We start from the raw sequence: 25,928 nt of genomic DNA, 5'->3' as shown, positions 1-25,928 counted from the left end.
CACCAGATTGATGCAGCGGCTACGACAGACAGGTCACACGTCAGACAGGCCCAGGAGTGGAAGACCACGAGTAACCACACTCGGTGAAGATCGTTACATCTGGGTAATTCACCTGAGGAACAGCGACGTCCACGGCGGCTACAGCACTGGGTCACCGGATCAGTCGACAGACTGTCTACAGGAGACTACGGCAGTATGGTATCCGGCTCCGTCATCCCTACTGCGGACCACTCCTTACGCCTCGACATCGGCACGACAGATTGATGTGGTCCATCACTGGGCACGTGTTCTGTTCTCGGATGAAAGCAGATTCCTCATCTTCAGAAACGATGGACGGCAGTTTGTTTACCGAAGAGTTGCTGAACGTTTGGCGCCTAGCTGTGTTCATCAAGTCCGGCCGTTCGGAGGTGGAGGGTTAATGGTTTGGGGTGGCGTGTGTGGTGACGTCAAGACAAGGCTCGTCGTAATTCGTGCAAATCTGAATGCGCAACGTTATCGTGATGACATCTTACGACCTGTTGTGGTGCCCTTTCTTCAGCAACAACCTCGTGGAATCATTTTCCAACAGGACAATACAAGGCTACACACAGCAAGATTGGCACAGGACTTCCTTAACAACGCCAACAGGTTTTACCATGTCCCGCATGTTCATCGGACATGAATCCCATTGAACACTTATGGGACCACCTCGATCGGCAAATCCGACGTCGTCCTGTGCCTCCAGTCAATGTTCAGGACTTGGAACGATATCTTCTCAGAATGGCAACGCATCACTCCCAACGTCATCAGACGTTTGACATCATCAGTCCGCAGGCGTGTTCTGGCGTGTATTGAGGCTGACGGTGGACATACCCGCTACTGACTTGACTTTGAGACGTTTCATTTGACATTTCACATTGGTTCTCTGACTAGTGCTCTAAGGAAATGTTCATTTTTCGATCCAACCCATCTTTAAAGTCTTGTCAAATTCAGTGTTCAAATTCAAATGTATTCTTTTACAGATATTGATAAATGATTTATCAAAAGAATAACACCAATCTTAACCGTGTCTATTGTTCTGTTTTCATTTTATATCGTTGCAAACAAGTGGTATCCTTTCTTTTGGACACTAGTTTATAATAAAATGCTGTTTTGTACATTTGACATGATGGCAAGGTAAATGCGCTGTAAGCTTCTCCCTCGGGCAATACGCTCTGATGTACGACTTTTTGGAGCAGTGTACCCGCGAGAGACACATACAGCTTATAATGAACTCAATAATGACCAGATGTTGATCCTGCGTGACCGACGTTCGTGAGGTAGTGTGGGAGGTTGTCATGCTGTGGTGTTGTCAGGCTAGTGTATTGCCAGCTGTCATCATTTTGTTAAGAGTCACGATGGCCTAGCCTCACAATAGGCATCCCTATATAGCCAAAGTTTAATCATGTGATTTTTCATCGCATTTGTCCCTCTCAACAAAGTGCAAAAGTTTCAGACCTGGTCCTTGGGACAAGTGCAACTGAATATAGTTACATCTGCATACTTCAATAATTACTAAAGGCCAGAATATCGTGTGAAGTTTTCAACAGACACTCACACATTCAATCCCACAGATATGTATGCTATAGCTAAACCTGGTCGTATTCTTCCCTCACCTGCCCCTTTGCTTACCACTTTCACTCACTCACATCTAGTATCTCTCACTCGCTCACTCACTCAATCACTCACACCTGGTATTTCATTCAGGCGGGGAAGGCGAAAGTTAACTAGGTGTCCCTGCCCCTTTGCTTACCACTTTCACTCACTCACATCTAGTATCTCTCACTCGCTCACTCACTCAATCACTCACACCTGGTATTTCATTCAGGCGGGGAAGGCGAAAGTTAACTAGGTGTCCCTTCATCGTGTTTTGGAGAACATCTTGACTTGTTCACATGGCGGCAAAGTCGCCGCCGGTGTCAAGTACCCCACCTCCCTGATACAACATTCCAAGGCCATTATTGTGGCTGTTCCCACCTAAGTCGTGCCTTATCTACTTGTTAAGTGCGGCTTCAACACTTACTCTGAACACCTGCCAACTTCCAGGTCTATTTTCTAGAATCAAACACAGTGATATGGCACTTTTAAATGTGTGTGTGTTGTGTGTATGTGTGCATGCATGCGTGCGTGAGCGTGTGCGTGTGTATGTGTGTGTGTGAGAGAGAGAGAGAGAGAGAGTGCATGTGTTTGAACGTGGAACATGGGGTATTCAAAATCCGCCAGAAAACGTTGTTTAGGTGGTATTAAGCCGTTTGTTTGTAACCTTACAATGGTCAGTTACAAATTATGTTTCTTTTCCAATATGCGTGTGTGTGCGTGTGTGTGTGCGTGCGTGCGTGTGCGCGTGCATGCGTGTACGTGTGTTTGTTGTTGCTGTTATTTGGTTTTTGGTTTTTATGTCTTGTTTTGTTTTTGTGTGTATGAGTTGGGGGTGGGGGGTAATGGGATTGTATCTCTTGTGTTTTGTTTGTTTTGCAACCGGTAAAGGTGCATCGACTTTCAGCAAAGTATATTCTACAAATCACCGAGGTGAATTTCCATAGACGTGTAACATTTATTGAAAGTTCCAGAAAGTACCCCAATTCCATATCGTGTGATAAAACACGAATAGGTTTTGGAATTCCGATCCGATCCTAGTTGGTTGGCTTATTCTGGCAACAACAAATGGACATTACACTGCGAGGAAAGCCCAGAATGATAGATGTCTCAAGGGTCATAATCGAACCTACAAACTAGCCACTTATTAGCTCCATAAGAAGCCATGACTGACCCCTACCTAGAGCTATTGAGCGAGGCACCTATTAGGTAAAGAGGACCATGAAATGTTTATCCTTAAATGCCTGGCACCATCACTGATATTCTGTGGGTAAACTAGTCAGTATTTTGGAGATATAACTGGGGCTGTTAGTTAGTCTTGAGGTAATGTGTACCCTTGCCAAGTCGCAGATACTGGTCAAATCAAAACATAAAAAGCCAATTTCTAATGTTAGCGGTGGTAAAAATACTGGAATAGAAACGATGGAATATATTATCCATTCAACTATTCACTAATTGTAGATTATTTGTAATCTATTCAGCAACCTACATTCAGCTGACTTGATTTAACCTTTGAACAGACAGTACCTACCTATTTCTCTACTGTAACAAGATAAGTAGCGAACACCTTGTCCCGAATTGTCATCAGTTTGTTCAGGACACTCCTTGGGCAGGGTACGTATTGAAAACTCTCTCTTGGTAATGCCAGATCCTTGTAGACAGGCACTGCATGCTTCCACCTTAATTACATAACCTTGTAACAAAAAAAGTTACACTTTTTCGGGTATTATTTTTGTTTTGTTTTGGTTTGGTATATTTTTTTCTTTTTTCTTTTTTTTTTTTTTTTGGGGGGGGGGGGTTGGTGATTTTTTTTAAATGTTGGGGAACGTACACATTTGCCGTTTGTGCTTGGGTTTTTTAATAAAACCGTTTCCTGATCCCTGTGAATTCTCTGGCAAAAGCAGTGCCGACTACAATACGAGAACCTGTTCATGACATTTAAATTACCAGGGGTTGCCAAAAGGAAAGCGTCGGGTTTTACTGTTTAGTAGGTATCTAATACAATTATATGTACAAAACAAATCGGTCATTTGGAAAAGTCTTTTTGCAAAGGATTAAACGGCTAAGTATCTCCATAATACCAACAGTTTATATTGCTGTTGAAAATTAGTGATTTAATATCAAATAAATTTTAAAAACACGGTTCATTTTCATAAGAAAGTATCTTAAAGTTTGCAAAATTGCTAATGAGTGAGGCAGTGAGTGGGGGAGAGAAATATACCGACGGTTATAATAGATACATAATACACACAGTAATGCAGATGGAAAACTGGTGAGCAATGGTTAGTCATGTCAGTGATTAATCAATTTTCTGCAATAACATCATGGGATCTAAAGGCCAGGTAGGTAAAGGACACAGCTACAGTTGGCATATGCCCCACAACAGTGATGTAGTTGCCCATATAACCAAATAGCAGCTTGAAGAACTGGATGAATGACAATTGTTTTGGTATACGCAGATGTGGCAAATACTTCTTGTGGCGGCGTTGGTCGCCAGCAGTCATGGAGACAAGGTGCAGATGTCAGGGATCCGGGACAACACAGGGAAGTTTGAGGGGAAATTCAACGTCCAGGCCACAGACACCATCGATGGATGGCTGCTAGACATCACCTTCTGCGAGGCCATCACAGGATTTTCGGTAACTCAAGACACTATGTGACAGTTTCAAAAAATGATGCTTAAAAAAAACAAAAGCTAAGTAACTCGATGTGGGACATTGTCCTTATTACTGAAACAAAAATACATGCACTGGAAAGGACATTGTCATCATCCCAGACAGTACGTGTCATCATGATTTTCTGAAACGTATAGTACTCGTCATTACAATTATCTGCAACAGACAGTATTCATCATAATGATTATCTGAAACAGACAGTGCTCATCATAATGGTTATCTGAAACAGACAGTGCTCATCATAATGGTTATCTGAAACAGACAGTGCTCATCATAATGGTTATCTGAAACAGACAGTGCTCATCATAATGATTATCTGAAACTGACAGTGCTCATCATAATGGTTATCTGAAACTGACAGTGCTCATCATAATGGTTATCTGAAACAGACAGTGCTCATCATAATGGTTATCTCAAACAGACAGTGCTCATCATAATGATTATCTGAAACAGACAGTGCTCATCATAATGGTTATCTGAAACAGACAGTGCTCATCATAATGGTTATCTCAAACAGACAGTGCTCATCATAATGGTTATCTGAAACAGACAGTGCTCATCATAATGATTATCTGAAACAGACAGTGCTCATCATAATGATTATCTAAAACAGACAGTGCTCATCATAATGATTATCTGAAACAGACAGTGCTCATCATAATGGTTATCTGAAACAGACAGTGCTTATCATAATGGTTATCTGAAACAGACAGTGCTCATCATAATGATTATCTGAAACAGACAGTGCTAATCATAATGATTATCTGAAACATACAGTGCTCATCATAATGGTTATCTGAAACAGACAGTGCTCATCATAATGGTTATCTGAAACAGACAGTGCTCATCATAATGATTATCTGAAACAGACAGTGCTCATCATAATGATTATCTGAAACAGACAGTGCTCATCATAATGGTTATCTGAAACAGACAGTGCTCATCATAATGGTTATCTGAAACAGACAGTGCTCATCATAATGGTTATCTGAAACAGACAGTGCTCATCATAATGGTTATCTGAAACAGACAATGCTCGTTTTAATGATTATCAGAAACAGACAGATTGGCATGTATGGATATTCTTACAAGCCACAGTTAACTTCCTGACATATACATCTTCTACGTTTCCGGCAGCAATGGCAAGGTGACATGATTACAAAGAACACAGACGGCACCCACTTCAAGATCGTCAACAAAGCCTACGACGGCATCATCAACAAGGGATCCTCCTTGTCCATCACTGTCACCGGCTCCTACTCAGGAAGTAAACCACCCTGCGCATCTGCTGAATTTACCAACCTCGGGAAAGATCCATTCAAGGTCCAGATTCCCAAGGATCGTAAGTATTCAAGATAGACATGTTGGACACGTGTACCACTGGAAAGTGTTTCATCATGTGTCTTGAGGCCGGCTGTAAAAAGATCAGAAGCAAATGACAGGAACTAAGTATGATTAATGGGAGCAGAGAAAGCCCCTAAACAAATATTTTGTCTTATTTGGGATATGGAGATGCTGAAAAATACAGGAATGAGTTTAATCTATCCCCAGCTGACCACACCGAGTATAACTACGACGAGGTTCTCATGAAGTCCATCCTTTTCTACGAGGCGCAGAGATCTGGTAAACTTCCGGCAAATAACCGCATTCCGTGGAGAGGTGACTCCGCCCTGGGTGACAAGGGAAGCGGGGGTGAAGATCTCACGGGAGGATGGTATGATGGTCAGTTGAGTGAAAATAATTCTCTGAAGTCTTCTGATGAAACTGGTCAGACATAAGGATCTGATGAATGAACAAGCTAGAATACCAGAATACACACAACCTAAAGTACAAGCCAGTCTGTAATAGTTTATGTGTGTTTCTCCTTCCACCGCACTCAACCAATGTGTGAGTGGGATTACAGATGTCCCCCACATATTAAGTAATCTTATCAACGCTCTCTACCATGTAATATGCCCTCATTATGAGTCCGTATATTCCACTGATATGCCGATAGTATTTTCGTTTATTGTGAAGGTCGTGGGTCATACTGGTAGGGCGAAACACCTGGTGTCATTCCAGATTATTACACAGTTATCCCGTGTGTTGCCATGTAGAGTCTGTTTCGTTGTGTTATCGGGACATATATTATTTGCCTGCATAAACATTTGATTCGACTTCAGTATATGTGTTTTTTGCAGCTGGAGACCATGTGAAGTTTGGGCTGCCTATGGCCTACTCAACCACAGTGCTCCTCTGGGGTCTGATCCAATGGAAGGACGCCTACCAGAAGGCCAAACAGCTGGACATCATGTACGACAGCGTTAAATGGCCGCTCGACTACTTCCTCAAGGCCCATGTCAGCAAGAACGAGTTTTATGTTCAGGTGTGTATTCCTTCTTGAATCCTTCTCTCTATCCATATCCCTCTGATAAGCAAACTATTTTACGACGGCGTCTTCCAAACTCTTATCTAGGCCAACACAATGTATACGATTATGAGATGCTTCATTAATAACCTACCCGTGATTATCTGGGTTAGAATTCGTAACGCCTGCTTGTCGTAAAAGGTGACTAAGGGAATCAGGTGGTGAGGCTTGTTGACTTGGTTCACCAATGTCATCGAATACCCAGTTGCGTAGATCGACGATCAGGCTTGTTGACCACAGAATTACCTTGTCCAGACTCGATTATGTACAGACCGCTGCCATACACCTGGAATATTGCTGAATGCAGTTTAAAACTAAACTCACGCTCTCATTTGCAACCTTACCTCCCCGACCCTCCAGGTGGGTGACGGTGGTGCTGACCACGCCTATTGGGGCCGCCCAGAGGATATGACCATGGCAAGACCAGCCTACAAGATCTCCGCTTCCTGTCCAGGCGCAGATGTCGCCGCTGAGACCGCTGCTGCCTTTGCAGCTGGATATCTAGCATTCAAGGATAAAGGTGAGTACCGTAGATGACTGTATCATTATCATTCCAGACCATGGTCTGGTGGTCTGTCTGGACAGCAGCGACGGGGAGGTTCGATCACCTACTGCTGCTTACTAATACACGATGACTGATGTTACTTAATACAATGTCGCGGGTCGGTGTGACTGGACGGCATGGAGTCAGTGCCTGATTTGGGTAGCCATGTTACTTCAAGCAGTCAAGCACTCACGCACACACACACGCGTACATTCATCTCTTTGTCTCATTCCACATCAAAACAGGAAGCCTAGCCTATGACATACCTGCCACAAGATATGACAATAGAAAGATTGTGGTTAATATACAAAATTAGAAGTTTACATAATACTTAGGTATTTACGGATTGAAAAGAACAAATTAAATTTGAAATACGTGCACTAGGCCATAATCTAACTACACATTAGAAGCGCCGGTTTGTGACTCTATCGTTGATTGTGTTTTGTAGACAGTACTTATGCGGCAAAATTGCTTCAACACGGCAAAGAGCTGTACGACTTCGCCCTCAACAACCACGGCATCTACACCGACTGCATCAATCAGGCCGCCGCTTACTACAGGTGGGTATTGAAGTCTGTGGACTGTGTGTAATAAGATTGTTTACTACAGGTGAGTAATGAAGTCTGTGGGACTGTGTGTAATAAGATTGTTTACCACAGGTATATAATGAAGTCTGTGGGACTGTGTGTAAAAAGTTCGTTTACTACAGGTGGGTAATGAAGTCTGCGGGACTGTGTCCAATAAGGTTGATTACAATAGATGGTGTAGCTCTTAGTGTAACAACTGTGGCATGACTAAATGGCCGCTCAAGGGTGCGTGGATGTTCTGATCATGTCACAAATGTTATCCTTTGAGCTCTTTGGGGTATACAGTTATATTATGCAGGACAGGAACAATTTCCCTTCATCGTTATCTTCTAAAGTGTTTCCACATAATCAGACCTGAGGTGCGGATTTCACACAATGTATGCAAATCCAGGTCATCAACAACCCATGCTAAGGAAATCGGGTGCTCTGATTTGTTATCACATGTCATCGCGTCCCAGTTATGTAGATCCATGTTCATGTTGTTGACCACTGGATTGTCCAATCGACAATTTACAGACCGCCGCCATATAGCTGGAATATTGCTTAGTGCGGTGTTAAACAAAATCCCACCCAACCTTCTGTGTGACCACTAGACTAGCCATCCTTCAATAGTTCAATAGTATTGAGCTACAGATATATGGTACATCACTGAGGACGGTTTCCTCGACCTCAGCAACATTTCAGCAGCATTCAAATAAAAATGAAATTATTAAGAATAACACAGACAGCCATATATTAGCCGTGAAAAGACATATCGGGATGCAAAAAAAATCCCATAATGATTCCAGAAATAGCACTATGAGGTCACTTCACTGTACCCATGCTGGAAGTCGAACATGCGTCACAAGTGATTATGAACTTAAGTAAACTGACCAGTCTATCCAGCTACTATTCACTCACCTTGACCTAACCCTGCTTCCTGACCAGGTCAATGGGCTACGAGGACGAGCTGGCTTGGGGAGGAGCCTGGCTCTACTGGGCCACCAAGGAGCAGAAGTATCTGACGGCGGCTGAGAACTTCCACCAGAACGGATCAGCATGGGGGTTCTCCTGGGATGACAAACAAGCGGGAGAAACCGTAAGTTGTTATGGCAACGAGCTGGTTACCTTTTCGCGAATTCCAACAAACACAAGTCGAAAAGGAAGAAGAATAAAGCATATGGCCCGTTTCAGGTCCCAAAAATGTAAATTGCCAGGCGAACGGGAGTAAATGCCTCAAACCTTGATATATTTGAAATTCAGTACACGGTATATGTCTCACAACTTTCACCGAAACACCGGAAACGGAAGTTCGGACGCCCAGTTATTGTACTAACCTCAAACACGCCACCATCTGATGTCCATTTCCGGGTGATTTCACTTCAGATCGTCATCACACATTGGTGTACATTCACTTTCGACTTTCGTTCAGGACAACGGGTTTTTGTTGACTTATTTTTCAACTCATTTCGAACTTGTGACACTTCCCTGAACTTTACATTGATATCTCTTGTTGATGTTCAATACAAAATCGTCCACTAGATAGCACATGGCGTTTGACAAAGTTTACTCGTGTTCTAGACACTACATGTAAAGTCAATTTCCGGTGTCCCACGAGGTGATGTTGCTGAAATACTGCCAAAGGCTTCTCAAAACTCACCAACGCACTCTTGTTACTCCTTGTGAAGCCCATTTCCGGTGTCCCACGAGGTGATATTGCTGGAATACCGCTAAAAGAGGCGTAAAACATCTGCGCTCACTCACTCACTCCTTGTCCAGGTGTTGTTGTATAAGCTGACCAAGAAGGATAAGTACAAGCAGGACATTGTCCAGACCTACCATGACTGGATGCCCGGCGGTTCCATCCCCTACACCCCTAACGGCCTCGCCTACAGACTGCAGTGGGGAGCTATCAGATATGCCAGTATGTAGACTCGACTGTGAAACAACGATCCTTCTCCAAAGGTGTCAAACACGTAGTTTTGTATCCAAAATAAGTCAGTGACTAGTGCTAGCATAGAGTAGACCATGCTTTCCTTACTCGAAAATAATTGATTAAACACACTTTTAGAAGAAAATCTGAAGTTTGACTTTCGTTTCAACCCGTGAAGATTCGGGTTAGAATTGATCTTCAGTTTCCCATGCTTGTCGTAAGTGGCGTCTAACAGAATCGGGTGGTCAGACTCGCTGAAATGGTTAACACATGACATCGTATCCCAACTGCACAAATAAATGCCCATGACTTTGATCACTGGATTGTCTGGTCCACACTCGATTATTTACAGACCGCTGCCATATAGCTGGAATATTGCAGAGTGCGGCTTAAAACTAAACCCCCTCATTCATTCACTTTCTTTACAAGCAACAATTCATCAGCACGCCACGAACCCTTTGGCCATAAAGTGGTATTAGAACAGGCACAGAGTAAGGCGACTGTAGATATGTTACTGTAATGCTGACCATTCAAACAGACCTTGAGGTATTTAATTTATCTTTACTTTGTTCAGACTAGCAACCGTTCATGGAATTGAAAGATGTGACTCAGTTACAAACCAAACTATTATTCCCTCAACCACTCCAACTGCTTTGGTACAACGTCTATGTCCACAGTAGTACTTACCTGAGTCATACTTATGGTATTTCAGGGTTAGTGTTTGGCCGTTCGCTCGTCACGCCGAAAAGTCGAGTTCGATTCCCCACATGGTTCATTGTGTGAAGGGTATTTCTGATATCCCCTTCGTGACATGGCAGGAACATTGCTCAAAGCCATATTCACTCGGTTGTTCTTTGTAGATGTTCCCATCATTTGATGAATTGAACCAGAATTGAACCATAAACTATTGATAGGGTGTTCGAACTCTGTTTCACCTCTATTATGTCTCCAGGTTATCAAACGATTACGCCCTAATTCACCTGGCACCTTCATCAGCATTCATCTACAGTGATTCTCATGTTTCAAACCCTTTCAATATCCCCTCAGATAACATGGCGTTCACAGCACTGATGGCAGCAGAGGAAGGCCTCAATGCTGCAGCATACAGGAAGTGGGCTAAAAGCCAGATTCACTTCGCTCTGGGAGATGCTGGACACAGCTACGTTGTTGGATTCGGGAAGAACCCCCCTCGACAACCCCACCACAGAGGAAGGTAGGTTACACAAGAGTCTTACCCCTCAACGCCCTCATCACAGAGGAAGGTAGGTTACACACGAGTCTATACCTTTCAACGACCTGAGCAGAGGAGGAGGTAGGTCATAGATGGGTACAAGGTGGTGAAATCGAACTGGGCCCCGTTTCACAAAACTCTCGTAAGCCTAAGATCTCGTAAGTTTTCTCGTAGCCATTGTGCCTCCTATACTGTAGCATAGGGGATGCGAATGCTGCGAGAAAAGTTACGAGATCTTAGGCTTAACAGAGCTTTGTGAAACGGAGCCCTGATTCACGAGTTGCCCACTGATGTGTACATTTCCGGTCTAAATTTTACAGATGGATAAATTTGTAGATTTAGAGTTACCTGTTTCACATACCATATGAGACACTGAAAATGTGCACGAAGCTATGTCCTATCCTTCTAAATATTCACCTATCATCTCATGGCTTCTCCTCAAGCTCCTGTCCAATGATGCCTGCTCCCTGTGGCTGGAACGACCAGCGACAATCGGGTCCGAACCCCCACACCCTATTTGGGGCGCTAGTTGGGGGACCAGACAAGTCCGGGACCTACACCGACAAGCGAGAAGACTATGTCAGGAACGAAGTAGCATGTGACTATAACGCCGCTTTCCAGGGAGGAGTTGCAGGTGCGTGAACATAGCCAGCTTCATCCTTCCTCGGGGGTAACATTGAATATATATATATATAAGCTTCCCACGACATGGTTGTGGCAATCGAACACGGGTGTATTTACCGCTGTATTCTCAGCAATGGTGGGAGTGTACTGTTAGCAGCGTGCATTCGCGTAAAAGCGGGCTTTTGGGGGTTTATTTGTTGTTTTTCCTGTTTTTCTGCTTGTTTTGTTTGGTTTGGGGTTTTTTGGTGTTTTTGTTGTTTCTTTTGTTGGTTTGGTTTGGGTTTTTTATTTCTTTGTTTGCTGTTGTTGTTGTTTTGTGTGTTTTTTTTGGGGGGGAGGATGGCTACATGGCTTTCTTTTTTTTTCGGTTTTGTTTTTGGTTTTTTTTGGGGGTGTTTGCTTGTTTGTTTTGTTTTGTCTTTTGAGGGGATTGTTTTTGGGGGGGAAGTGTTTTGGGGTTGTTCTCTTGCTTTTTGTTTTTTTTATTGTGTGTGTGTGTGTGTGTGTGTGTGTGCGCGCGCGCTCGTTGTGTTTTGTTTTAGCTAGGTTGGGTAAGTTTTCTTGTAAGCCAAATAGGTTTCAAAGCTTTATATTTAGATAGACTAAGTACTGAAGACCCAAAATCATGTCCAGGACATTTTTGTATAATGTAGCTACGCCTCTGACGTGAAGCCCTCCTCGGCCACTCAGTGATCCTCCTGGAGTGTCAGTTGAAACAGTCCTATTTCTTCCACACGGCATTTTCTGTCTACTTTCTCACCTTGTGATGTGAGTGATTCTTTGACATAAAGAAAGTAGACGTAACGTGTAATGGATAGGTGTCGTAACATATGTGTTTAACTTTGTATGTAATCTCATGTAATGCATTTTCTGTTGTTTCAGCTCTGAAATCTCTGTACCTGAGGAATCTGTATCCGAAATAAACTCAACATACATGTTTACACTATCATGCAATAAACAATTCTTCTAAACAATCCGACTCGTCTTTTCTTTGACACTTCAGATGCCAGTCGTCTGATACTGTCAATGTGGTCGCGTTCATATACAGTGCCAGAAGTTAATACTGAGTCGTATTGGTGTGGATTTACACTATCGCTGAAATAGTGCTGAAGTAACTGACAACAACCCTCTGATCCTGTAGAATGGGGAGGCAAGCGTTCTGAAGGCAAGCATAACGTGCTATCCTATAAGGACCCTAAAGACACTTCTACAGGTCCTTAGGGTATTGTCACTGCTTGGAGTGTACAGTACATAGGCATGTGCGAATTACCCATACACCCAGTGCACAGGTGTTAGAATCTTTTATGGCAGGGGACTTAAAACGTGCCACTGTTCACCAACAAGGATTGGTTCTACAGAATGGTTGTGAAATCCTTCCGGAACACGCAGGCAGTTTGTAGCTGTTTTCTTCCAGCTGGTTGAGACTGATATCTGGAATGCATGCGTGTATGAGCAGTAACAAGAACCTGGAAGGTGCAGTAATGATTTGGTTGTAAACAGTTATTCTTTAAACTTAGTGGTGTGGTGATAATGAACCAAGAATCCTAATGAAAACGAATCAGAGATTCAACACCAGGTCATCGAATCCTGGCATAACTATGGCAAGTTACTCAACAGTAACAAATATGGCCAGGACATTCAATGGGTTAAATATGAAGGCAATGCCTTTGAGGATATAGTAGGAAACTGAAGACAGAAAAATCTGTATGTCTGTCTGACTGTTTAAGTCTAAGGAAATAAGATAATTATTGGCTGACGATGAATAGTGGCGGTGTTGACCTAATTTATATATCTAATATATAAACATAAGAATATAAAATATATACTGCATTGTGTAGCGCTGATTTGTAAACCAGAGCATACCCCTGAAAAGGCGTGTCTTATCTCTTCACAAATCATAACAAAAAGTCTTCAATAGAGGCCGTGTTGACTTTATTGGTATCTATATTTGCAGAATCATACTTAGTGTTTCTAAGGGCAAATGTCTTTGTATGTTGCTGGAAGTTCGTGTGTAAGAGCCAGGTGTTGCAGCGCTGAAACGGGAACGTGATAAACTATAGTTACATAAGAAACGCCGCCTTAAATATCATGTGAAGTTGTGAAGATAAAATTCTGCATGCAAGTTTAATAACTATTGATCGTTGTAATCTGGCCATGTATATGTTATGACAGATGAGACCGATTCCATAAGGATTAAAATGTAGATTACACACACACACACACACACACACACACACACACACACTCACTCACTCACACACACACACACACACACTCACTCACACACACACACTCACTCACACACACACACACACACACACACACACACACACACACATATATATATATATATATATATATATTAATCACCGTTGGAACAATGCCATATTATGAAGATATTCGAACAATTAATACAGTTCGGTATATTTGAAAATGCAGAAAAGGTGTCCTTAACATAAGTTCCGGATGAGTATGTGTAGTGTGTTGACCGCATCTTGCCGCATAGCAAAACCCTATTATATATACATCGAACTTGTTTTCTCATCAACACACCTGCAGTAGAGGCGTGCATGCCTGCGTTGTAGTCGCATGCCACCTCGTTCTTGACGTAGTCCATTCTGCTGTCGGTGTAGTCGTCGCTCTGACCAGGACCGCCTACCATGGCGCCGTACAGCGTGTGCGGGTTAGGGCCTTTGTTTAGCTGGGCATCCCATCCACATGGTGCCGGAAGCATAGGACAGGAACTTGTTGAAGGAAACACATCAGTATCATAATAAAACATGTAAAACAGGGAAATTCATTTTTCAAGAAGTGACCAGCCATGTGAACAATATTTTCCTATACGAGAACAGGCGATGAGGTAGTCTCCTATACAGCCACGTTTCAGCCACGAGGACAAGTATGGCTGCTTTACAAACCTCGCTCGGTGATGTGGTTTCACGGGAGGGTTGACACCAAATCCGACAATATAACTCCTTCCGGTGTCTCCGTAGGCGTAATGCAGCTGTGACATTGCCCACTTCCGGTATTCCTCAGTGTGAAGGCCGTTGTCCGCAGCAACCAAGGCCACGAAAGCTGTGTTGGCTGAAACGAAAAGAGTTCGTGGGTGACTTAGGGTATTTATATACTACCCCCAAACATGCATAACGCAAAACCTTCACCAATACGAATGTAAATCTTGATCTCGCTTAAACAGACGCATTTATGAAACGATAAGCCAGTTCTAACTGATACTTTTACACGAAATGGATGTGATGTATTTCCATGATCACTATCCATGCAACTCTACACAAAGCATAGGGACTTCATGACACATACAAGCATATCGGAGCGCTCCCCACTGAAGTCTAAATGCCATGCACTTGGGGCTGTAAGGGACATCTCCTCCCGGAAGCCACATCGTGAACGTGTCCTCGATGTCCTTCTTGTATATGTCCTTCTTGGTCTCCTCATACAGAAGCATCTGATGGACGAGGACATTATGTAGTACAGGTTTAGGAACGTGTATGCAGTGTATGCAGGGTTGAGAACCAGAGGGAAACAGTCACACTAATATAACGAGTGAATGAGTGAGTTAGATTTAGGTCACTTTTAGCAATATTCCAGCAAATCACGGAAGACCCCAGAAATGGGTTATTTCAAAGAAGGTTCTTGAAATGCATAGAAGAAGAAGTATAGAAGTTCGTATTCCAGTACACGGTAAAATATTACGAATGTCAGCTCCTTTATTGTGTACTATTCCCGGTCCTTCTGTCAGGTGAATGACGATGGGGCAAGGAATAGTCACTTGACGAACGTTGAAGGAATAGCCTAGAAACTTACACCGTGTATACAATGAAGACCGAGTTGACGTTTGATAGTTTGTCTTATATTATTTCGAAGTATACCGTTATAACGAGCTACATGTAGTGGTGAATAATTGAAACAAATATACATTGTATACTGAATATATATCTACATGGGGACTTTTATCTATGGAACTACATGCACTGATGGATGTTGACTGTAATATGTACTCATTTTATTTAGATTACATTACCCACGCTGGGGGTGTTGGGTGGAAGTAAAGTCACCTGTTAAGGTTAGAGAGAACTGATAAACCAAACCTGTGTTCCAAACGATCTCCTTGGAGATATGGTTTTGACAGTAGATTTTGTACAATGCCCTGACAATGTTTTGAGGTCATTAACTTGATGACGTCACAACGTTATGACATAGCTGCACTGCAAATCTGATGGCAGTGCTGTGTTCAGAGATGTACATTTTTAACTGAAAACTAATAAAGAATGATTAATTACGGTAAACAGAATCTCAACCTCGTCTCTCCCTGTATGCAAGTTATATATCCACGGTAGCTGTGATATAGATAACTGTATGCACTACCCCCACCCCCCACCCATTACCCCCCCCCCGACCCCACCCCCACCCCCACCCCCCGACCCCCACCCACCCACCCACCACACCCCCTTGATATCATCCATAGACTGTTGAAATCGAGGGTAAATGCAACTAACGCACTTGTATTTGTGGAGGATTCTAGGAAGCTGTGAGGACCTACATTAGCTCCTGCCACCTTCTCATCCCAGGAGAACCCCCAGGCCGCCACGCCGATGTGGTGCAGCTCGGCATAGTCGAGGTAGGTCTTGTCACCTGTAGCCTTGTACAGCCACATCCCGCCCCAGCTGTTCTCATCGGTAAAGTTCTGCGACCTGGAGCAATACAACAAAGCATGGAAGGCATGTATGAGGTCACTGGGATGGGTCAGGTGAGCTATGTTTTGAACATTTATGTGTACCGCCTGCCCAAACTACAATGAACGTTGTTAATTATATGGAACTAAATACAAAGATAAAGGGAGAAAAGGTGCACAATAATTATTCCAGTGAAAATAAAGAGTATGTGCGCATTTTTCCAAGTAAATTGATCAAACCGGCATATATTTTTGGCTCAATAGAGCACCATGTACGAGGAACGCCCTGGTATTTATTCCCCAGTCTACTCCAGTGTCGGATAGGGCTGCCACAAGGTTCTGTTCACTTACCCGTCATATTTCCTTTGACAATAATGTCTCCAAACCTATAGAGATGTGATTACATAAAGATATAGATTACATGAATTCGAATTTCCTGTTACTCTGGTATCGGAGACCAGTTTTTCTGTCGGGAAGTACTTTACATGTCATCGATCCTCCATACTGGAACGTCGTAGTTACTTTTAGCCGAGATGAATCATGATGGCGGTAAAATTCTATTGCTGTAACTCACGTGTAGAAGCCAGCGGCGGCTGATACACTGGCACTGTAGAAAGCCTGGTGCTTTTTACCAAATTCAAACAGCTCCTTCGCATGTTTTAGGAGGGTGGCGGAATAGGCGGGGTCTAGAATGGCAAGGTCGGACGTCTCTCATTTTTATATATGGCAGAAGTTGGTACAATTGGAGAATATGGAAGTTATAGTTCATTTTATCTATAATTTCCATCAGTGTTGGAATGAGTACGCTACTCACTTCCTCACTGAAATTCAGAACTTTTTTGCAAAGGATTTGCAGCACGTGCCTCACCCTTGTCCTTAAACGCTATGGACCCAGCAGCCATGGCGGAAGCAGTCTCCATTGCGACGTCCGAACCTGCTGCCGATGTGTCAATCTTGTAAGCTGGGCGGGACATGGTCATGCGCTCTGGACTTGTCCACGATCCGTGATCCAAACCGCCATTTCCAACCTGAAACAAAACACTAGTCCATAAGGTAACATACCTTTTAATTTACATCCAGCATCTGTCCACTGACTTAACCAGGGAACGGCACTAGCGATCCATTACATCTGATCATTATTTCAGAATGACCCCTTTCATATGAGTCAGACCTTGAATAATAGCTTTCAGAATAACATAGATCTTTGAATGGCATTTAAAAGAGATACACAAAGGAAGAGAGTTTTTGAGGATGTCAGCGTCTTTATAATGAGGACCACAATGTTTCACTGTATGTCCGTAGCCCTTCATCAGGTGATTCAGAACGTTTCAGAAAGACATTTCGAAATAGCGTTTCGGACACCTGTCCTCCACACCTGATTATGATGAAGCTGCCATAATATGCTTATAATTTTGCTTACTACAACGTAAAATATTCCCTCGTGCTTTTCAGGAGAGGTCGCCATGACGGGAATGAGTGAGGCTAGTTTTACGCCGCAATATTCCTGCTCAGCAATATGGTGGCGTTCTGTAAATAATCTAATTTGGACCAGACAATCCAGTGATCAACAACATGGGCATCGATCTGCGCAATTGGGAACCGATGACGTGTCTCAACCGAGTCAGCGAACCTGACCATCCGATCCCCTTTAGTCGCCTCTTGCGACAAGCAGAGTCGCCTTTTTATAGCAGCATGGGTTGCTGAAGGCCTATTTTACCCCGGGCCGGTCCGCCACCAATATACCAACCTGCACCCACAGTTCATTCGGCTTGGTGTGACACTTGATGAAGTAGTCCAAGGGCCACTTAATGCATTTGTACATGTCCTCCAACTGCCCCGTAGCATTGTAGGCGTCCATGTACCTGATGAGACTCCACGTCAGGAGAGTTGTGCTGAACGCCATGGGGAAGTTGAATTTGACATTGTCTCCAGCTGCAAACAAGAGAATAAATAGATGCTTAACAGTATTTTAATGTCTCTCTACTGAACAACAGTGATACAATGTAATTAGAGGCTCTGTCAGCAATGATGACTTCATCTTCGTTGATCTTCCTGTGAGACATTTCGGTACAGGTGCTCCTCTAATCACTTGATCACTTGTTACAGACTCCTCGTAGACGTCATCAAGTCGTAAATACTTTAGCCTTCAGATTAAAGACTCATCGGTATGGCGTCAAACAGCTCAACTAGGGAGTATAACACGTCGAAGGAGAAACAGACATACTTCATAAACAGTCAAAGCTGAAATACCTATGTCATTTGGAACTGCACGCTCAAGAAGATAGGATTTCACTGTTTCACATCGGATTATTGACACACATGCATGTAATAGATATTTTACACAGTTTCACCGTTCCTTTAGTTGTTCCGTGGCTTTACTACATGGCATGGAAGTCATGAAAGAATGGGTTGTTTCTCGAAAATGTTGATGTTAAAAAATTACTGAAATAAACTGTCGGTTAATGTAACCGACAGGCCCACATTCCATAATCATATTGAATCTTAAATTGAATCAAAGTCCAGTATACCATTATGTGTAAATCACTAGCTTATGAATCACTGTCAGTTTGTGAACATACCGTCATACCATCCCCCGGTCAGATCCTCGCCTCCAGAGCCCTTGTCATTGAGGGCGGAGTCCCCCCTCCAGGGGATCCTGTTGTCAGGGGGGAGCTTCCCGGATCTCTGAGCCTCGTAGAACAAGATGGATTTCATCAGGATTTCACCGTAGTTGTACTTAGTGGCCTGGGCCCCTGGAGTTAATCCCAGCAAACTACTCTCACTTCGACTCAATGCAATATATATTTCCAAAACATAATGAAATCTAAATCTAAAATATGATGTTATATTTGGGATTACGTTTTCTCAGTAAAGTACAGATTCTCGTGCTATTGTTAGGCTGAGTCCCATCCGCACACTCTCAGAGTCAGCCACCTAATTGTCTTCGATCTAACCCACTCAGCCACCACGGCTTCTAAAATGCAACAGTTTTGTTGGCTTTGCTTATCTGTAAATGTAACAAAGTTGTTTAAATGTATGAAATGGCACTTGAATGAGTCTGTAATGTCCTAGGTTTCCTTTCCAACCTCATATGCTCCAACAAATATTCCATGGCTATCTCTCGGACAGAAACTGATATGTTTATCTTCCAGCTGAAATTGATACCTGTAATATCCCTGAACTGTACGCTGTCCTGCTTTCACTCCATGTTCAAGCCTGTGCCGCTTCATTGTTGTTGTTTTTATCTCACCCAAAAAACTAATACCTTGGATATGTCGGGTCTATTTGATTACTTCACCTTCAACCAGTGGTACCCTGGGCACTGTCTGGTCGTCGTTGGTGACGTCGACGAGCACGGCGTATGCTGTGGGGACGCCGCCTCCGCACACCTGCCCGGTCATCCTGACACAGTAGTTGCTGCCGCCGTAGTGGACGCCCTTAGTGTTCTTGTTGACAAGGACAGCGTGTTTTGTACAGGATGTCGTGTCGCTGATGAAGTCTCCGTCATAGTTCTGGAAGAGTACGTGGGGCTGTTTAGACGTCACTGTGAGAGATAAGGTCAAGGTGGCACAGAATCGGTGAAATACAAGAACACATGCAAGTGAAGCTCTGTTCGAAAAATCGTACAGTGTGGAGAATCTGGCATAAAAACCCACGAGTGTTAGGATAGAGAGTAGAGGGGGTCCCCCTCCTTGGTCTGATGAATATAACAGCAATTGTTGGTGTGATACTGTCTTTCTCTGAATCGTGGTACGTTTTACTTTTTAGGAGATTCAAATCTATATTCTTCACAAAAACGCATTAGAACTACTCTTACAACAATGATATTCCCCATGGCAACTAAACTTCATATTTATGCTCTGTGTTTTAAGACAGGATGCAGCGATTTTAGATGATGATGATGATGATGATAGTTATTATTTTTAAAATCGGTAATTGTAATGAAGGTTGGTTGGTTGTCATCAAGGAATATTCCAGCTATATGGCCTCGGTCTGTAAATATTCGAGTTAAGACCAGACAGTCCAGTGATCACCATGGCCAGTGTGAAGGACAATCTACGCAACTGAGGCATGATGACGTGTCATGCAAGGTAGCGAGTCTGACTACCTGATCCCATTAATCGCCTTTACGATAAGCGTGGGTTAGTAAAGATCAGTAATGAAGATCTTCACGGGTATCACCGCCATGTGGAAATTACGGTTGAAATGAACCATAACTGCATGTCTTCCTGTTGTATCAACTTCTACCCTAAATACAAATCACATACACTGGACATTCTCATTGATGGCCAATTCTAACCAGTATGCTCAAGAGTTTGGTGGTGAAGGGACCTACACAACCGCTTGATGTGCTGGTAATGAAGGGCTTACATTGAGGGACTTGGTCTCCTGACTGAAGTGTATGTCGAGTTCCCAAGCCACTATCTCTTCCTTCAAGTCGAAGCAGAACTCGCCCTCCCACGTGCTACCATAGTGCTGACTCAGCTTCATCTGAGATGTGATGTTGTGCCGCTTGTGGAGAGGAGTTATTGGCTCTGTAAAAAGGTTCTGGGAAATTGAACAGTTTGGACGTGAAACACATACTTACATGAACAGAATGGTGCTATCCATACGTGTTCCTTTTTGCAAACACCGTTTGTCATTGCTTACTTTCAGTGATCCATTCATGAATTTAATGACAATTTAATGACATGAATTTCATCACTATCTTGGCATTTGTGACCCATGGATTGTGTTTCATGAGACGATACAGACGGGTTCATCTTTCCGATCTATAGAAGCCCATCTGTACCAGTCTCGGTTCAACAGGACAGAGACACGGCCCTTTCCACAGTACGATTACTTTCATGAAAGTCTGCCTAATGATAAAAGCGTTGGCTCGTTACGCAGAAGAAACTCATTGACTGACTGACTGACTTGCGCAAAGCGACCATAGCGCTACAATGATTGTAACCCCCATTCTCCAACACAGGCTTAAGATAGTCACAGCGCTAAGATTACTTTGTGCAAGTGGGCCCGGGGTATTGGAACAAGGCAGCGACTGTAACAACTCACCGGTGGTTGGGGGCCACGCTGAAATATACATACATGTTTAGATGTTACATGGTTAATAAAGAAAGTTTACAACTATAACACGTAAATTCAGTTCGTCTTTCAGAACTTAAGGTCAAGTTAAATCACATTTCGATGAAGATGAAAAAAGCTACAGCTCTAAAGTTCAGTTTTATCTGGCATCATCATAGAGGACCCGTGAAGGTCCGGGATAGAATAGGTCTTCAGCAACCCATGCTTGCCATTAAAGGCGACTATGCTTGTCGTAACAGGCGACTGACGGGATCGGGTGGTCAGGCTCACTGATTTGGTTGACACATGTCATCGTTTCCCAATTGCAAAGATCGATGCTCATGTTGTTGATCACTGGACTGTCTGGTCCAGACTAGATTATTTACAAACCGCCGCAATAGTTCTTGAATATTGCTCAGTGCGGCGTAAAGCTAAATTCACTCACTCGCTGGTCTAAGGGCGCTTCAACAATAAGGCTGTGAAGCTCAGCCATTCATTGCTTGAATTTCAAGGAACCCCTATAGGAAGTTATGTCTTATTCAAATGGACATTGCTCAGGCAAGCTGCGAGTTCATACACCTGGAACAAATATAAATATTTAACAATTTGTCTTACTCTCCCCAGGAGCGAGTGTCCTCGTAGTGGTGGGTGTGGTCGGAGAAGCGGTGGTGGTCGTCGTCGTCTGTGTCGTGGTGGGCTCCGGGAGATCTACAGTCAGATTGACAGTGGGGCTGATGTCCCCGCTGCCGTGGCCGAGGAAGTTGATGCAGAGGCTGTCGCCTTTGTGCTCGTCGCCGTCGAATGGTTTGTTGACGATGACAAATTCTCGCCCGTCTGGTGTTTGAGACTCGATGTCGGCCAACCATATCTAGAGCGAGTGAGTGAGTAAGGTTTATAAGCGAGTGTCCACGGTTTTAGTTGTATAGGAGCGTACAAGCATAATACAAGATGAACTTCGAATAAGACACGAGTGAGTGAGTGTGGTTTTATGTCGCTTTTGGCTATATTTGGCATTGGTTAAAGCCTGATGAGTGGCTGGTGTTACGACAAACAGTGGCGACTGTACCCACTGGGCCATCCATGCTCCAGATGTCTAGGTACACAGTGATGTTGCGCAAGTTGCCTAATCGCTCAAGGCCTTTATCTGGCACTTAAAGAAAAATGTGAACGCTATATTGAAAATGTAACATTGAGCAAGTAATGAAAACAAGCATCATGGTTTGGTTACACCACAGAAAAGGCAACTAAGAATTTGTGTGGATACATACATACATACATACATACACACACACACACACACACACACACACACACACACACACACACACACACACACACACACACACACACACACACACACACACACACACACACACACACACACACACACACACACACACACACACACACACACACACACACACATACATACATACATACATACATATTCAGACAGAAACAGACAGGAAACTGATCACCCTCTTCATACCTCGAGTTTTGTAACCGGTTCGCTGAACTGCATGTGTGCCTTCCAGGAAGTGACGTCAACAGAAAATGGGATACAGAATTTCCCCTCGAACCCGCCCTCCCAGTGGCTGCCCATGGTAACAGGAACTACCTCAGCTATGGCGGGAGCAACATATAGTCCCAAGAGGAAGGTCAATAGTATCTGAAAGATACAGCAGCGGTGACCAAGGAAACATCAGGTCCCATCATCCAATGTTCTTTGATTATGGATGGTTGATCATGTTTCTTAAGGAGAAGCATGTACAGTGTAAATGACCACCACCTCGTAACGTTTATGTACAAAATAAGTGACCTGCATGTTACGTACAAAATCAATGGCCATGCACCACCTTCCTTCCCCCATCCTTAATAATATTTGTATGCCCACTTTTGCTGACAACCCCAACCCCCAACCCCCAACCCCCAACCCCCAACCCAGTAGATGTGTACAAAATGGATCACCCCCATCTCCCCAGAAAAAAGGATCGAACTGCTGACATGATCGTGTCTGGGCAGGGCCTCTACCCATGGGACGGTAACGTAATCAAATGTGGTTTATATTATAGAGTCAACCAATTCCAAGAAGATGGAAAGCCAACGGCACACCAACAGTTGTGACCAACCCATCCTCACCCAGCACATATACAAGGAATGGGTTCTGGAAAGTTCTGAGAAGACCATGGTGCTTTTCTTGACAAAGATTGAAACAGAAAATGACATCAAGGATTCAACATTTAAGGTAGGGTAGGCAAGTTTCAGGACAGGAAACCTTGTGTTATAATGAAATGATAAATATGTTTGCGTGTATGTCACTGAACAAGTTATAAATCTATCAATGCTACGGTTACCTGCATGTTGTCAGGTGCTAGGTATTATGTCAAGTATGGCCGTGTACAGAATTCGACAATGACCTTGATAGATACCGATCTAGACAGGTGGGAACTTGACTTGTGTTCATAAACAGTACAGAGATAACATTTCTTGCTTGTTCACTGAGTTTTCTATTTTTGTTGTCTTTCATGTGATAATGAATTGTATGAAGATGTTTTGCATTACTTGCATGCCAAACATTCCCCTAAACCCATGTCTTTGGTAAATAAGAGCGAAAATACATTTCTGTTGTCGAAACAAAATATCTACCCAAAGCAGACTATTGAACAGCTCCAACTCTTTGTGATTAGGAAAGTGTACTAAATGCGATAAGAGACAAGTGAATCGACATGCAGGTCACATGTATATTTTAATGCAAGCCATATGTTATGTGTTATGTGAACATACGTAATGTGCTCATGTGGATTTGGAACCGGATCAGAGCAGGTTCGTGCAACCAATGCTGGTAGGAGTTCAAGGATCGGGGGCTGTGTTGCTACCTGAAGGTTTTGGTCGATGCTCGTTATATCAACCACTGGTACGCCAGGAAAAGGGCAGCGACAGACTGAATGCTGTATATCATATATTATAAAACACAGTGTATAAGTCATTGTATTAAAGACTAGCTGACCATCAAGTGTGATATTGAGACCTTATGTCTTGGGTTGGTCATTATGTGAAACACTGCCATTAAACTGTCTAATGTTCGCGAAAACAGTCACGTAAATGTCAAAGGAACATTTGTATAAGTACGTCTTGAGTGATAAAATCTGTATCGTATAATGTCAAAACACAATTATGGAGTCATAAAACATTTGTCATCCCTCACAAACGATACCTGAACAGTTTAATGCCAGTCAGAGAGTGAGTGAGTAGTCAGTACAGTTCCTACTGAAATCCCAGTGTGCAGTCTCAGCATAGCACACACGAGCAGAATAGCAATTGCCTATATACAATTGCTTGTATTTGCCTTCGCGGCAAGCGATCACTTTGACCACCTGAGTTTTGCCCCTTATCAAAGGGGAGCTACTCTAACCCTACTCTACAAGATGTCGTGTTTGTTTCGAGTCTGCGTGGAAATCTTGATCGCTAAATTGTTTCCAAGCTTTGTTTTCCAAACTTGCCCAAACCTTTAAAAGTCTCACCCCGCATTCATTTCGAACTGATCATGAGTGTTTTCGACTATTGTTTCGAAACGCCTCCTAATGTACTGTACTGTTTTAAGTTACTCCGGGTATATTCACCACCATTGCGATTTTCAAAAGTCCATGCATCCTATGTCATATGTCTAAGTCCTCGCACTGGAAAATGAGCTACCTGAACCATCAAAATCGAGCTCGAAAGGGTAAATAGGTAAGATGTATTTATGTAGACAAAACGCACTTGATAAGAGAACATTAAATTATTCCTTGACATACTTGCAAAAACTCAACCTGGCTTCCGCTGAATGACGCGTAATGTCGAGAATTCGAACACATCAAAGATCCTTGGCACCATGATAACCGACATGTATATCTTTTAGTGCTGCATAGCTGCATGTCTGTGCATTCACGAGCTAACATCATGCACGGTACATGTCACAAAGACGTCAGGCTAATAATAAATAACACAGATACACATTATGACCTTTGTGTTTAGCGGTTCGCTGCAATTTCACACTCAATCCTGGGTGAAGTAATTATCTGAATAAAAATTGGAAAAAGCGAAGAGGAAACAAATATTTCTGATCGTTCATTACTTGCCACTTCCATTGCATGACTAACAAGACTTATGTCCATACTAGTTGTCCATGTTTCATTGTAACTTGGGCCTGGAGCTGCAAAGCTCTATGAAACAGACAGCCGAGGTCATTCACAGGTTATGTGCACTTTACACAAGAGTGGGTATTCCGGGAGGGAAATATTGGTCTTCTGGAAAGTTCGTCAAAGATAATTAAGATAACACACCATCTGTCGAGCATACCTGGTCCAAGTGCTCACTGTTTGTACCCCTTCATAGTGGATTTACCTAAAAAATGAAACATGGATCACAAAAAAACGGAGCCGCGTTTAAGGAGTTTTGCATTTAACCGCAGTTTTATTTAATGCAAACTTGTAGAGTCTCGAGTATTGAAGACGCTATATATTTTGGAGGGATTTGTCATCACTTGCTGACTCTTGTTAACAGTATGGGTAGGTTGGCTATATATTGCGATTTCCTTTATT

The 25,928-nt window shown here is 43.1% G+C and overlaps 2 protein-coding genes across 2 annotated transcripts in view; one reads left to right on the top strand and one right to left on the bottom strand.

The window, feature by feature from the left end:
• LOC137268722 (uncharacterized) overlaps positions 1–12,565 on the top strand; it is a 33,158-nt gene extending 20,593 nt beyond the window's left edge. Inside the window, exons 16-26 of the mRNA XM_067803312.1 lie at positions 4,074–4,253; positions 5,427–5,631; positions 5,841–6,011; positions 6,470–6,654; positions 7,057–7,216; positions 7,689–7,800; positions 8,755–8,905; positions 9,586–9,730; positions 10,787–10,952; positions 11,414–11,604; positions 12,477–12,565. Of these exons, the coding sequence (XP_067659413.1) occupies positions 4,074–4,253; positions 5,427–5,631; positions 5,841–6,011; positions 6,470–6,654; positions 7,057–7,216; positions 7,689–7,800; positions 8,755–8,905; positions 9,586–9,730; positions 10,787–10,952; positions 11,414–11,604; positions 12,477–12,517 (1,707 nt within the window). The 3' untranslated portion in view covers positions 12,518–12,565. The remainder of the gene's footprint in view (positions 1–4,073; positions 4,254–5,426; positions 5,632–5,840; positions 6,012–6,469; positions 6,655–7,056; positions 7,217–7,688; positions 7,801–8,754; positions 8,906–9,585; positions 9,731–10,786; positions 10,953–11,413; positions 11,605–12,476) is intronic.
• Positions 12,566–13,509: 944 nt separating this feature from the next.
• Positions 13,510–23,762, bottom strand: LOC137268914 (uncharacterized). Its single transcript, XM_067803521.1, has 14 exons — positions 23,703–23,762; positions 22,838–23,017; positions 21,964–22,216; positions 20,656–20,819; positions 19,583–19,796; positions 18,864–19,037; positions 18,032–18,216; positions 17,153–17,312; positions 16,859–16,970; positions 16,153–16,303; positions 14,913–15,057; positions 14,513–14,678; positions 14,148–14,338; positions 13,510–13,627 (listed from the first exon to the last, which is right to left on the bottom strand). The coding sequence occupies exons 1-14, from the start codon at positions 23,706–23,708 to the stop codon at positions 13,566–13,568; spliced, it is 2,163 nt and encodes a 720-aa protein (XP_067659622.1). The 5' UTR covers positions 23,709–23,762; the 3' UTR covers positions 13,510–13,565.
• Positions 23,763–25,928: the final 2,166 nt, after the last annotated feature.

This window comes from Haliotis asinina, chromosome 16, assembly GCF_037392515.1.
Source record: "Haliotis asinina isolate JCU_RB_2024 chromosome 16, JCU_Hal_asi_v2, whole genome shotgun sequence".
Classification (NCBI taxonomy): Eukaryota; Metazoa; Mollusca; class Gastropoda; order Lepetellida; family Haliotidae; genus Haliotis; species Haliotis asinina.
This window is presented reverse-complemented; position numbering and strand designations above follow the sequence as displayed.